The 15387-nt window shown below is 38.4% G+C and overlaps 1 protein-coding gene across 1 annotated transcript in view; it reads right to left on the reverse strand.

Moving 5' to 3' along the window:
• COL28A1 (collagen type XXVIII alpha 1 chain) overlaps positions 1 to 15387 on the reverse strand; it is a gene marked incomplete at both ends in the record, with an annotated part of 159468 nt that overhangs the window by 90559 nt on the left and 53522 nt on the right. Inside the window, 3 exon segments of the mRNA XM_082662419.1 lie at positions 5494 to 5561; positions 8394 to 8462; positions 12628 to 12696. Coding sequence (XP_082518545.1) covers positions 5494 to 5561; positions 8394 to 8462; positions 12628 to 12696 — 206 coding nt within the window.

Genomic DNA, 15387 nt, shown 5'->3' on the forward strand with positions numbered 1-15387 from the left:
TGCAACTAAAAAAGCAGACAAAATATATGAAACAATGACTTTCAAGACATTAGACACTAAGTAATGAAGGATAATAATTCCTGAGAGAGGGGAAACAAAATAGGTGAAAATTACAATTTCCCAAGTTTACTGTTTGGGTAAAGTTCCCAGGCCATGGTGCAGGGAGAGAGAACCCAGGGAAACATCAGAAGTCTTTCTAATTTAAGGAGACAAAGGTAGGAGTCTGGGTAAGCCAAGGTATCAAAAATTCACACAATAGATTACCAGAGAGGAAGGATGCCATGGTGAGAACTATGAAGATCTGCTGTGCATCCACCTTGAGTATTTAGCTGAATACTGTTCAGCACAGAGTGAAGAAACTACCCAAGGCCAAGAAAACCACCAGTTTAAAGGATCAGAGAGAACTGACAGCAGGAGAGATACAGTGCCTGCTCCCAGTGGCAAGAAAGAAAACTTCTCAGTGCTGAGGGCATAGATTAGAGTTCTAAAAAGGGTCATGCCTCAGTAGTGGGGAAAAATTAACCCCAGACTAAATGCTGCTTTTGTCCCACCTAATAAAGCTTAACAGCAAGACCAGAATGCTCAAACTGTTTTCAAGTAGTATAGAAGCATCTAAGAACAAAGCACAAAAATATTTATACGAATACAGAAATATCTAACACCTAAAAAGGTAAAATTCACAATGTTTGGTAGCTAATCAAAAATGATCAGGGATTAAAGAAAGCTGCAAAAACTTGACACAGAAAATGACACAGGTGATAGAATTCATATATAAGAACATTAAAACAGTTACTGTACTGCATTCCGTATGTTCAGGAAACTAAAGGAAAGTTAAAACTTGTTAACAGAGATATGAAGGATATAGAAAGACATAAATTGAACTGCTAGAGTTGAAAATTGCAAAGTATGAGATAAAAATACACTGGATAGAATTAAAAGCAGATTAGACATCACAGAAGAAAAGATAAGCAATCTGAAAGATATAGCAATAATAAATGAAACACACAGAGAAAAGAGACTGAATAAGAATGAGCAGAGCATCTGTGAACTGTGAGAAAACTCCAAGCATTGAAATTTAAGTGGGAATTTCCTGGGTGAAGGCTGAGGGTGGGAAATATTTCAAGATATGCTAACCTAATATTTTCAAAATTTTATGAAATCAGTAACTCATAGATCCAAGAAGATCAATGAAACCCAAACACAAGAAATATGAAGAAAACTGAATTAAGGTGCATTATAATCAAAACCAGTGATAGAAAAATCTCAGAAGTAGCCAGAGAAAAGACATTATGTAATGAAACAAATGTATAGATCACAACAGATTTCTCATCAGAAATAGTGTGAGAAGACAGTGGACCAACGTCATGAAAGTACTGGAAAAAAAAAAAAGAAAACCATTAATCTAGAATTCCATATTCAGTGAAAATGTAGACAGAATGCAGACTCTTTTGGAAACCAATTTGGCAGTTTCTTGAAAAGCTAAATATTTATCGTATGACCCAGCCATTTCACTCCAAGGTATTTACTCAAGAAAAATATAAAACATATGTCTATACAAAGATGTGTACATAAATGTTCATAAGAGCTTTATAATATTCAAAAGCTGGAGAAAACCAAAATTTCCATTAACAGATGAATAGATGAACAAATTGTGGTATATCCATACAATGGAATTCTATTTAGCAATAAATAATAACAAACTATTCATACATGTTAAACATAGATTTCAGGGACTTCCCTGGTAGTTAAGAATCCACCTGCCAATGCAGGGGACACGGGCTCAAGCCCTGGTCCGGGAAGATCCCACATGCCGTGGAGCAACTAAGCCCGTGCACCACAACTACTGAGCCTGCGCGCTAGAGCCCGCGAGCCGCAACTACTGAGCCCACGCACCACAACTACTGAAGCCCACTCACCTAGAGCCCATGCTCCACAACAAGAGAAGCCACTGCAGTGAGAAGCCTGCGCACGGTAATGAAGAGTAGCCCCCACTCACGGCAACTAGAGAAAGCCCGCGCGCAGCAACGAAGACCCAATGTGGCCATAAGTAAATAAATGAATTTTTTTTTTAAAAAAAAAACAACCTACAGCAAATGTCACACTTAAAAGTGAAATTTTAGGAGCATTTCCTCTGAAGTCACTTCCTTTAAACGTTGCACTGGAGACCCTAGCAGTGTAAAATGATAAAAAGTGAATAAGAAAAAGAACTAAAAAGGAAGAGGCAAAACTGTTTTTATTTTCAGACAGTATGCTTATGTACACAGGGAGTAGAAAAGCAAGAACCTTTACAAACAATTAGAAATAAGAGATTTTATCAGCTGGCTGTGTACAAAAATCAATATACCAAAACAAAACAAGACAATAACAAAACAATACTTTTCCTATACACCTGTTATAGTTAATTGGAAGGTACAGAAAAAAAACAATTTACAATTGCCAAAATTTCTCCAAGGTACCTTTTTAACTAAAAAAGTAGAAGATCTTTATGGATAAAATGACAAATATTTTCCTAAAAAAAGTAGAGAGGTTTACTCTGTGGTTTGAAAGACTCAATATTTAATCCAAAGATTCAATGCAATTTCAAAAACTCCAACAGGATATTTGTCAAATTTGACAAGCCAATTCTAAAATGTATATGTTAGAATTAAGAATAACCAGGGAAGGAGATGAGAGTATTTTCTCTGTGGATGATAAAACATTATAAATCTATCATAATCAAGACAGAGAGATAATAGCACTGAGAGATATAAATAGTCAAATGGAGCAGAATAGAGAACTCAGGCACTGATCCTCACAAATATAGAAACTTGATATATGACATAGGAGGTATTACAAATCAGTGTGGCAAAGATGGGCTACTTAATAACTGATGCTGGGATATTTGGTTATCCATATGGGGAAAAATAGACTCCCTACATTGCCCTATCCACAAAAATAAATTCCAAGTGTATTAAAGACCTAAATTTTAAAAAGTAAAACACGGAATTTTTCAGAAGAAAATACGTAAGAATATATTATGACTTTGGAGTCAAGAAATGTTTTTAAATAATATTCCAAAAGCCCAAACCATAAAGGGATAGAAACACATCAAAATCTAAAACTTCTATTGTATATGCTGAAAAGTACTCTAAGTGAAAAAGACAAGCCATGGCCTCAGAGATTTGCAACCCAAATAACAAAGGACTATTATCCAGATATATAAAGAACTATTAATTAATAAGAAAGGAACACCCAACATCAAAAACAAAAAAAATCAGTATCTACAGGAATTTACAAAAGAGAAAAACCGAGGTCCATTAAGCACACAAAAACTGTTCAGTTAGTTATCAAGGAATAAAAACTGAACCAATGAGATGTATTTTTACACGCTTCATACTGGCAAGAATGTAGAGAAAAGAGCATTTTCACCTGTTGCTGGAAGGAGGGTAATCTGGTCCAAACATTTTACCCATTGTTTATTTGGGCAGGATTTTCACAGTATCAAAATTGAAAACTTGCATACTCTGTGATCTTCCAATCCTGCTAATGAGAGAAACTTGTATCCTTACAAAAGAGGAAACCCAGAGAATGTTTATGGCAGCATTGTTGGCAAATGCACAAAATGGAAAGCAATTTAAATGTCCATCAAGAGGAAAGCATAAATTTTAAATGAGGTATTCTCATACAATATAGTATCATAAAATAATTAAACTGAATGAATGAAAGGCATATAAAAACACAAATAACTAAGGCTGAGTATAAATATATTGCAGAATGATATATTATGTAAAGTTCAAGAATACAAAAAAAGCAATATATGGCTTATGCATAAAAACATATGGGAAAATTATAAAAAAACTTCAAAAGAATGATAAACACCAAATTCATGATAATGGTTACATCTGGGGAGGGAAGGGAGGACAATAGGATTGGGGAGCACAGGCAGAGGCCTTCAGCTATGTCTGTAATGCTTCTTCTTAAAAAAATTCTAGATATTTGATAAAGCTGGGTTGTGGAATACATGGGTGTTCTTTGTTATTCTCTATAGTAGTGAGTATATTTTAAGTATTTCATTTTTGAAAATGAGAGAAGCTTAAGATTATATATCCATCTAGTGCAAGACTGGGATTTGAACTTAGGTAGTCTAACTGCCTAGTAGCCTTGTTACTCTATATGGCCTCTCTGAAAGTGGCATTAGATGACGTAATATGTATATATACATATATACATACTATAGACATGTATAGACATAAATATAGTATATATATGTATATACACACATATATGTACTTAGCATATTTAGCACATTGTGTGACACATCAAAATCATTCCATAAATGGCAGCTATGATCACTATATTAGTACATTTTGTGTCTCTTGCAATTATATGTTTATATATATATAATGTATATTTGTTTTAGACCTGTGTCTTACATATTCTTCTAATACCCAATTCTCATAAGAATCATGTCAATGACAGCAGAACAATGATGGATTTTAACGCTCAGCATGGCTTGCCAGATTCTATATGCCTGCAGGATGAGTTATAGAAATTGTGAAGGGTGAAATAAGGATTCATTTATTTATTCAACAGCACTTATTGAGTACCTATTTTGTCCCCCAAACTGAGGATTCAGTAACAAAGAAGAAAAAAAGGAAACAAAATCCCTGCCCAAGTGGGGTACCACTGTCCAATAGAATATAAAGCAAGCCATATATGTAATTATATTATTAACAGCCACATTTACAACATTAGAAGAAACAGATAAGTACAATTCTAATAATATACTTTACTTACTCTAATACAACCGAAATTTTGCCATTTCAGTATGGAATCAATATACAAATGTATTAATCATATAGTTTGCTTTTTTTTTTTTTTTTTGTACCAGGCTTTGTAATCCAGAGTGTATAGTACATTTACAGCACACCTCAGTTTATACCAGCCACATGTCAAGTATTCAGTAACCACTTGTGGCTAGCGGCTGCCATACTGGGCAGTGCATTTCTAAAGGGTGTAGTAAGATGAAAAGTAATTCAAAAAACATGCAAGTTGAGGTAAGTGGTAAAAAGCAAGGGAAACGAACAGTGTGCTTTTAAATAACAGTCTGGGGTAACAGTAGTGGGGTGGGCATACTTTAGGAAATGAATTTTGAGGAAGTAACTTTTGAGCTGAGATCTGAAGGATGAGAAGGAGCCAGCTACAAAACAAAAGGAGGGAAGTAAACTTTACCGAAATTCTCCTATGCTTTTGTAATATGGCAGGCAATAATGTTCTTAAAGAATCACTCTGTGCCGAAAGAGGACCTCTAATGCTAATAAACAAATAAAAATGTAAACAGTCATCACTAAAATAAACTAAGATTTTGGTTTTTCTTAAACAATACGAGTTAAGCATCAGACTCTTTTCTGATGAAATAACAGGTGATACATACATGATATGTATTGCATTTGGATATAAACGAAACTTTACATAATATTACATAAATGCTTCCAAGCAGCTTAGACAACTCACTTTGGACCTTGCACTCCAAGGCTCACTGGTCCTCTAGGATCTGTAGGTCCTATCTGGCCTACTTCTCCCTAATGAGGTAAGAGTATTTGAAGAGTATTTGAATATAGCAGCAAAATAAAAATAATATGTACCTACCTTTGATCTCCTAAGAGCAAAACATATCAGCAAAGTAAGATAAAACTGAGTTTCATATGCTCTACTCACATACATGTGTATATGTGCATGTATCTATTCTGTATCTATTCAAATATAAATATATTTCAGGCATATATATATATATATATATTTGGAAAAGATAGGCAGTTATATTCCAGAGTAACTAAAATTGACACGTGAGAAGCCAAGGTTACTGCTGATCAAAAGCAGTATCATAACCAGAGAGAACAACCTGAGCTTTCACCATTGGGCTCAAATCAGAAATCTCAAGGACTTTAACTGTATTCTATTGAGCTACTTCTCACATGGGACTCTCGAAGGAATCTACTGAAAGGGAGGTACTTTCAGAGGAGTATTTATTTAACAATGATCAGTGATTCTTTGAAGCAACATTAAGGACAGCTGGTTAAATAAGTGTCTCTCCCCAAGGGATAAATAATAGTTCTAATTTAGAAGGTAATTTGCTTCCAAGTTCATAGAAAATTTTTTATTTGCCAGGTTATTTCTGACTCCATATCTTTATATTTTTATTTTTATAAATTTATTTAATTTTGGCTTCATTGGTTCTTTGTTGCTGCGCACAGGCTTTCTCTAGTTGCGGCAAGCAGGGGCTACTCTTCGTTGCGGTGCATGGGCTTCTCATTGCGGTGGCTTTTCTTGTTGTGGAGCACGGGCTCTAGGCGTGTGGGCTTCAGTAGTTGTGGCGCGTGGGCTCTAGAGCACAGGCTCAGTAGTTGTGGCGCATGGGCTTAGTTGCTCTGCGGCATGTGGGATCTTCCCAGGCCAGGGCTCGAACCCGTGTCCCTGCATTGGCAGGCGGATTCTCAACCACTGCGCCACCAGGGAAGCCCCTGACTCCATATCTTTAACTAAACGTTTTGGTTTTGGACCTATTGTAAGGAATGAAAACTAGCCAGCCCACAGGTAACCTCTACTGATATTACTGCTTGAGTTTCTAGAATAGGGTCTCACAAGTAAAAGTAATAAAAGCAGTAAATTAAGATGGTGTAAATATAGTCCGCCACCTTGGTAGCCACCGGTTCTGTGTCTGTGGATTTGAAACTGAGTCCCCATAAAATTGAGTTCCTCTGTTGAGTTTGTGATTAACCTCTCTATCCAAAACTTTATTCCATTTCTTGTCTGCCCTTTTCCCCTTAGAATTGAGTAGTATAAAAGAAAAAGGGGATTGAAATCGAGTAGGACCCTGTGAGGCCCTCCCAGGTACAAAAGCCCCTCCATTTCCCCCATTTCTTGTTTGTAGAAAAAGGCTTTAATTTCCTGGGCCTTCCCTGAGTTCTAAGGAGCAGGCACAGGCAGTTACTAATTAGTGAAACGGGGGAATGCAAAAACAGAGGAAGAGGGCTTCCCTGGTGGCGCAGTGGTTGAGAGTCCGCCTGCCGATGCAGGGGACATGGGTTCGTGCCCCGGTCCGGGAAGATCCCACATGCTGCAGAGTGGCTGGGCCCATGAGCCATGGCTGCTGAGCCTGCGTGTCTGGAGCCTGTGCTCCGCAACGGGAGAGGCCACAACAGTGAGAGGCCCGCATACTGCAAAAAACAAACAAACTAAGTAACAAAAACAAAGGAAGAGGAGTTAAACAAAAAAAGTAATGACAATAGTTCAGTGATAAAACAGAGTACTAGTTCCTCCATAAGGGACAGACATAACAATCTGATGAATATCCCTGAGTTGTTCTTCAGGAACTAAGATCCCCCTCCACCGCCTGCCTCTTGGCAGAAGCTTGGCATCTCTGACTCCATATTGTACCTATCTGTTCTGCTGCTTTAACCTCTGAGTCATAAGCCTCTGTTCAGCCCTGCATGTAGACATGTTAATCACTAAAGGGACTCAGGTCAAGATTTGTGCAAACAGTCCCTTACTCAAAACTTACCTCCCACGAGGAGATAAGGAAGTATGAACAAAAATAACGATTGTCTTATCAAGATTTATAGGAACATCGGGAACAGATTCAGGTCAACTGAAGTCAACTAACCGAGAACAAAATGTTTTCACAACCCTCCTCGGACCCTTGCTGGCGCCCAGATATCTGTGGTCGTCCTTCTCTCTTGATCTTAACTCCCTCCTGCTTCCCCCTTCCCTAGCATAAAAGAAACTTGAATTCTACCCCAAATTAAGATGGTTCTTTAGGACATTAGTATGCCATCTTCTTGGTTTGCTGCTTTTCCTCTCCCCAGCACTGTGTCTCTTGACTTACTGGCCTGTAGTGCAGCAAGTGGTATGAGCTTGGACTCGGCTGCAGATTCAACCAATCTTGGATGGAAAATATTCAAGGAAAAATATTCCAAAAATATCCAAAAGAAAGACCTGAATTTGCTGCATGTTGGCAAATATTTACATAGCACTTACATGGTATTTGGTATTAGCAGTTATCTAGAGATGATTTTTAAAATACAGGAGGATGTGGGTAGGTTATATGTAAATCCTACACCATATATATAAAGGACTTGAGCATCCTCAGCTTTTGGTATAGGGAAGGGGGGTGGGAGTGCTGAAATCAACCTTCCAGCAGATACTGAGGGATGAATGTAAAAGCTTCTAAGAGCATAAAGAATACATATAACATGTTCTAAACCATTAGGAATGCTAGTACATTTTACATTAAATAGAGATCTCTCATTTTTAAGTTCATTTCCTCTGCTGCCTTCCAAATGCACTGGCCACTGACCAGAAAACAACAATCAGAATATAGATAGATTAAACTCTTCTCTCATTTAGAAAGTTACCTTGGGATCAGGTGAGCCTTGTCCTGGGGGCCCTTGTGGACCAGGTGGACCAATAGGACCTTGGATTCCCTTTAAAATGAAAATTTAAAAAATAATATTAGTGAAATTAAGAAGAAATTTAAATAAGAGTAGTTTCAAATCTTCTGAAGTAAAAGTTTAGTTCACATCCCATAATTGATTACTTATACTCAGTTAATACTTGTTGAATGGGTGGCAGAGGCTGCTAGTAGAACCATAATATGCATTCTACCATTTTTCCACAGTAAGAGAATTTTTAACTGGCCTGCATGGCTGCCTAGAATAAAGACCATATTTGCTAATCCCTGGTGCAGCCGGGTGGACTGGATGCTGGCCAATGGGATGTGAATGAAGTGATCTGGGCAATTTCTGGTTCATGCTAAAGGAAGGATATGCCTTCTCTTTCCTTGTTCCCCTCCCCCTTGCTGAAGTGAAGACATAGTTGCTATCCTGGATTATGTGGATGAGGAAAGCACCCTTGGAATGTCAGACTAACAAGAATGAAGAAGGCTGAAACTCTGAATTCCCTGACGAATGGAGCCAACACGCCAGCTTGGAGTTTTAAATAAGAGAAACAAAAAATCCATCTTATTAACCTATTTCACCTCAGTCACATGCAGGCAAACCTGTATCCTAGCTGTACCAAGCAATATCTCTCAGGATGTGAAATTGAAAATTTGACCTAGGCTCTAAGAAGCGATAGCCTGCAAACACCAAACTGAAGAACGGTCTAATACTTGACTCTCATTCACATTGTGGGTATAAGAAGGGAGAAGAGACAGGATGTAATAAGGTCTTCTTTGGAGAAAATAGCCTCATAAAGTGTTTTCCTTGGAGAAAATGGAAGGGGTTTGGCTTGCTTCTCTCTTTCCCACATTCTAGACAGGGAACATTAATGAAACGACTTGGAGACCTTGATTTTTATTTTTGGAACACAATGGACCAGTGTCTGACTCATGCCTGAGCAAGTTAAAATGGGCTGTGACAGCCAGCAGAGGGCTGGGGTGGGATCAGCCTGTGCATCCAGAGTTTGTCGGTGCAAAGGACCCACGAGATTTTTCCTGTGGCCCAGATGTACTCTAGATGCTTGGAGTTGACCTGGAACTGCTTTGAATCCTGTCCAAGAGGACCTAGAAGAGTAATGGAACTCCAACAGAGAGAGTCAGTATAGAGTAAAGCCCCAGAAAAGCAGAGGCTGATGGGGAGAAACAGCTGGAGGGAAAGAGTCCTTCATCCATGTCCCAGGAGGGGCAGTCTCAGGGGCAGTGCAGGAGCCCCACCAGGAAGAGTGTCAGCATCAAACATCTGCCAAGACCAGAGGACCCAAAGCCATCTGACAATAGACCAGCCAAGAAAGAACTTCCATGCCTCCTGCCATGCTCCCATCCTTGATTCAGCCTGGGAGGATAAGAAGCACATTCCACCCCATGGACAACAGATTCTCCCTGCAGCTCGTACAAGATAAATGAAGATTAAAAGGAAGATTAATACATTGACTAGATAGTTTTTATTAGACAATTAAAACTGATTTGAAACTTAGAGGTGATCCTATAACTTATTATTACCTAAAGGTGATAAGGAAAGTCTGTAACCTGCTGGTAATTTTTTTCTGTGGTAAGAAAAAGAAAAAACGTTACCCACTGAAAAAAATTTAAAGTGATGATGAGAGAAAAAACTAAGATTTTGTTTTGTTTACACCCCACAGGCCATGATTGTGCAAATAATGGTTACAGATACATGATTATTTTATTACAAATGCTATCCCATTTTCTCCAGCTAGATGATACAACTGTTTGTTCATTTTTGTTGTTGAAGATGAAGCGGTCTAAACAACTTAAGGAAGCTGAGATTCAGTAGTTATATTGAACCATTATAAGAAGGAATCCTTCCTGACTTACACAACAGTCTACAAGTAGCATGCAAGACCCCCCAAAATTCAAAGGATATGTGTGCATATACGTGTGTACACAAGTATATGTGGTTATTTATATTTCGATTCATTTTTAAGAGATTTGAAGTAGTCAAGCCTCCAAATATTTAGTGAAAATCTGCAGGCCACTTGAGAAATACTGTAAACATGTTGCTGGAAACAAGTTCCCCCAGAAACAGATGAGTGGGAAAATTAATGTCTATAAGAGAAATGGGAAGATCTAATTATAACAGTAATTCAATGGGTAAACATGTTAAGTTAAGAATAAGAAGAAAAATGGGGAACTGCCTGCATAGAGGTTAAATTGAAGTCGAATTTAAATCACTTGTCTTAAAAAGGTAAACAAATTCTTTTCTTGTTCAGACAGTTTACAAATGACACATTCCATTCAATTTCCCATCCAATAGGGGCCAGCTCCATATGGTCACATATGCCCTAAAAGGCTTTTCTCTTGGAAAAGAAGAGAAAACAAAAGTCAAAGAGGTCTTTTTGTTTTTCCTTTTGTTTTCTTTTCAAGCTGTAGAACAACAGGTTCCACCAAGAAACAGTATTAAAGGCATCAGGGAGTTGCAGGTGGGAGGTCCAAGATTCACAGGCCATCTGGAGAGGCTTGGCTTTCTTCGAACCTCATTTTCAGCTTCACAGTGGTGACTCAGCACCAGGAACACCACAAGGCCCAGGATGTGACAGCGCTGTCACTTCCAAGATCAGAAACTGGCTGAAACGGTTTTGCTGAAACCAGCAAAAAAACTACAAAGTCTGAGAATGCCTGGCAGCATAGTCAAACCTTTGTAGTCCAAACAAACCAGCTCTTAATTATTATCTAAATGTTATATAAATATTTATCCTGGCTTCTTCTGCACCCTAATCCCCCTAATGTATTATACTAGAACCTCTACCGAGGGGAAGGAAATAGAAAAAGGAGTAATACCCAACTTGGCTGTTGCTTGGATTAACAACAATAAAAATACTGATTAATTAGAATATGATTAGAAATAAACTCAGAGTTAATGTCAACAGTGAGATTTGGAGTTATCTCCTTTTTTATCCTTCCCTTCTCTCACTACCCTAGATGAAGGAAGTACTATTTGTTTGCTAAGCAACAGAATAATTCAAACCATAATCATAAATTTTAATCAAACTGTTTTGCCACTTTCTACACAGGAGGACATTCAGCATAAATTTGGATTTGTTGGTCACTTTGATTAAATGAGATTATGTAGGTAGATAGTACTGTTATATTATCTTCACATTATTTCTTTTTTAAAATTAATTAATTAATTTACTTTTGGCTGTGTTGTGTCTTCGTTGCTGTGCGCGGGCTTTCTCTAGTTGCGGCGAGCAGGGGCTACTCTTCGTTGCAGTGCACGGGCTTCTCATTGTCGTGGCTTCTCTTGTTGCGGAGCACGGGCTCTAGGCACACGGGCTTCAGTAGTTGTGGCTTGCGGGCTTCAGTAGTTGTGGCTCACAGGCTCTAGAGCACAGGCTCAGTAGTTGTGGCGCAACGGCTCAGTTGCTCCGCGGCATGTGGGATCTTCCCGGACCAGGGCTCAAACCCGTGTCCCTTGCATTGGCAGGCGGATTCTTAACCACTGCACCACCAGGGAAGCCCTCTTCATATTATTTCAATCTAACAAAATTGCCTTGCTTTTCCAAAAGTTGTGATCAGAAGAATTTGGAAGTCATTCCAGCCATAAATTTAGACACAGCCTCACAGATCTTTCTTTTGTTCTGACCAAGAGCGGCCAAGAGCTATTTGTAAACTCTACCTGTGGTTTGCTTCTGTTCAGGAACAATGCTCCCTCAGTAAAGTGGTTCCCTCTGATTCTGGTCCTTGTTTTAAGTTTAATAGTTTTTTAGATTGCTACGTGGCTGGGGGTGGGAAACACTAATCTACTGGCATCAGAAGAGAGTGGGATTTCATCATTCACAAAGCTTCAAGGGAAAAAACACACACAAACCAACAGGTAAATAAATTATCACTCCCAAGGGAAACTAAAAATATAAGCTAATGCTCCAAAACTCTTGTCCTGTAAATTAGGCTTTAATGTTAAAAGTCACAACACCAAGAAACATACAATTTATTTTTTAAGTCTTTAGAAGTTCTAAAAACTAAAATCTCATGAAACCATCTTATCCTTCCCTACATGCACTTTTGGATATATATTCCATTGCAATTTCACTATCAAATGTTCTTATAGCAGTTTGCAGTACTGGCCTTCAGTGAACACCAGGTTTAAGCCAGAATGTTCTGTACAAAAGGGAAAGAGAGAAAGCGTCGATTACCTGTTCCCCTTGACTCGCAATTCCGGGGATGCCCATTGGTCCTTGGGGTCCCATAGATCCCATATCCCACAGTGTAGAAAATAAGTCAGAAGTATAACAACTAACCTCATTATTTCATACTATGCTAATCTTGAATTATGCTGGATTAAAGTCTATCTTTAAACCATAAAGAAGCTCCACATGGAAACTTAGAAAACACTGTTCCTTTTAAATAGTTTGTAGTTCAAATTTGCCAAAATAGTGAAAGATGTTTTCACTATTTGGTCTAAATTGGTGACTCTTTGCCCCAGTTTACATTTATTTTTCACACAAGAACCCAGAATTCCTGAATTGTTATTATAATGACACAAACCCTTCTTGCTAGGATCATAACAGAAATATTTAGAAGTATAAAATTCATAGGGTGCAAGAAAATAAATATTTGAGAGAGAAATTAAAGAAAAATATTTTTTAAATTTCTAAATACCCTTTCCCTCCAAATCTTACTAAAATGCATTTTAAAAATTAAGAAATTATCTAAGGTAAGTGCAGCAAAATTAAAGAACCTCACCTTCTCTTTCCAGGAAAAAATTTGGGAAATAAAGTGAGAGTTATCAGTAAGAAGAATACCATTCATCCATTCTCTGTGTGTTTCAACAAATATGTGTTGAGTGTTCATTATGTGCCAGGAACTGTTCCAAACACAGGGAAACAGCCGTGACCAAAACAGTCAAAACTCTCTTTCCTCATAGAGCTTTCATTTTTGTAGAGGAAACAGAAGATAATAAACAAGATGGATAGGAGAAATAAATGGTATGTTGAATAATGGTAAGTGCTAAGGAGAAAAATAAATGGAGGGACGGGGAGACAGCTGCAGTCTTGGAAAAGGTGACCAGGGATGGTGTCACTGATGAGAGGGAATGAGCCAGGTAGAAACTTGGAGGAAAAGCATTCCTGGCAGAGCAAACATCCAGTGCAAGGGTGATGCCTGGCAGATTCCAGAAATAGCAAGGAGGCAATGTGGCTGGAGCTAGTGAGCACGAGGGGAGGTGGTAGAGAATGGAGTCAGGGAAATGTGGCAGTGGGCTCAGGCAGAACAATCAGTAGGGTGTTTTAGGCCATAGTAAGAACTTTGGCTTTTCGCTGAGGGAGATGAGAAGCCACTAGAGGGTTTTGAGCAGAGGAGTGAAAGATCTGACATAGTCTTGAAAGGCTCACTCTGGAAGCAGTACTGAGAACAAACTGAAGAGATGTCCCTGTGAGAGATGATGGGAGCCTGGACCAGGCTGTTGAGTGAAGGTGGTGGGGCGTGCTCAGATCCTAAATAGATTTTGAAAATAGAGCCAACAGGATTTGTTACAGATTGAGAGGACCCTAGGGTGTCTTTGAGGTTTGTGGAAGAATAGACTTGTCATTTATGGACAAGGAGAAGACTGAGATGAAGCAAGGTTGGGGGAGGGTATACCAGGAGCTTAGTTTTGGATATGTTAAGCCTGAGATGCCTAAAATAGACATCCAAATGGAGGTATCAAGTAGGAAAGAGGGGCCTGAGCTGGAGACATAAATTTGGGAACCCTCAGTATATAGATGGCATTTAAAGCCACGACTGGGTGAGTTTATAAGTAGATAGGGAAGAGAGAAGGTTCAAGGACTGAGCCCTTTGGAGGCTCCAAGTATTAGAGGTCAGAGAGATGAAGAACAATCAGCAGTAGAGACTGATAAGGTGCAGCCAGAGAGATCAGGCGAAGAGATTGTTTCAAGGAGGTGAAGATCCTAGCAGAGGATGCTACTGATAGGTCAAGTAAGTTGGCAACTGAGAATTGACCACTGGATTAGGCAACATGAATAAATACTCTTATTTTAATGTCAGTTGTATTTAGACTACAGCAGGGTTTACAGACTTTTTCTTAAACAGTTGGATAGGAAATATTTTATGCTTTTGGGTCATAATAAGGTCTCTTTCATAACGAATGAATGCTGTTTTGGTAGTACAAAACCAGCCATAGACAATACCCAAATGAACAGGTGTGCCTGTGTTCTAGTAACACTTTATTTACAAAAACAGGCAGCCTGCCCTGTAGTTTGCCAATGCCTGGGCTAAAATAAATATGTTTTTATAAACAAAAGCACATCGTTAGGTCCTACTTTATATAATATTAAAAACCTGAACCTGTCATTAAGACATGTCCTGGCATATGCTTCTCAGTGTTTCACTTTGTGTCAATCCCTAGTCTAAATAAATATCATGGATGGAAACATGTAAAGGACTCAAGTTCTACTTCAAAGCTGGGCTATTCTGATTCAGAACTTGATTGCTTATCATGTGGCAGAGAGTGCACTAAATGCTTTTCATGCTTTATCTCATTTAATCCTCACAACCCTCTGAAAGTAAGCGTCTCCATTTTCCAGATGAGGTTAAGTAACTCCCATTCACACATCTGATCGACGGCAGAAGCAAGATTCAAGTTCACTCCCCCTAACTCCAAACCCAACTCATATCACTCTTCTGCAAATATTCAATAAAATAAGAGAGATCCTCTTTGGGGTATTATTACTTACATTTAATATCTATATTAAAGCTACTTCCTTGTGCTGCAACAATTGTGTGTATTTGAGAGTCCTTATAGAGGTGTTTATCTAGCCTCTTGAATCACAGAATATAAAAGAATAGGAAAGGAAGAAAGGAGAAGGGAAAGGGAAGACAGTATTGATTTGGTAAGGGAATAGCAGATGAAAGTCTTGCAATTACTATGTGACAATGTTCTGACATTTAATGTGTTT

The sequence above is a fragment of the Grampus griseus genome, assembly GCF_964374135.1.
Source record: "Grampus griseus genome assembly, chromosome: 9".
Classification (NCBI taxonomy): domain Eukaryota; kingdom Metazoa; phylum Chordata; class Mammalia; order Artiodactyla; family Delphinidae; genus Grampus; species Grampus griseus.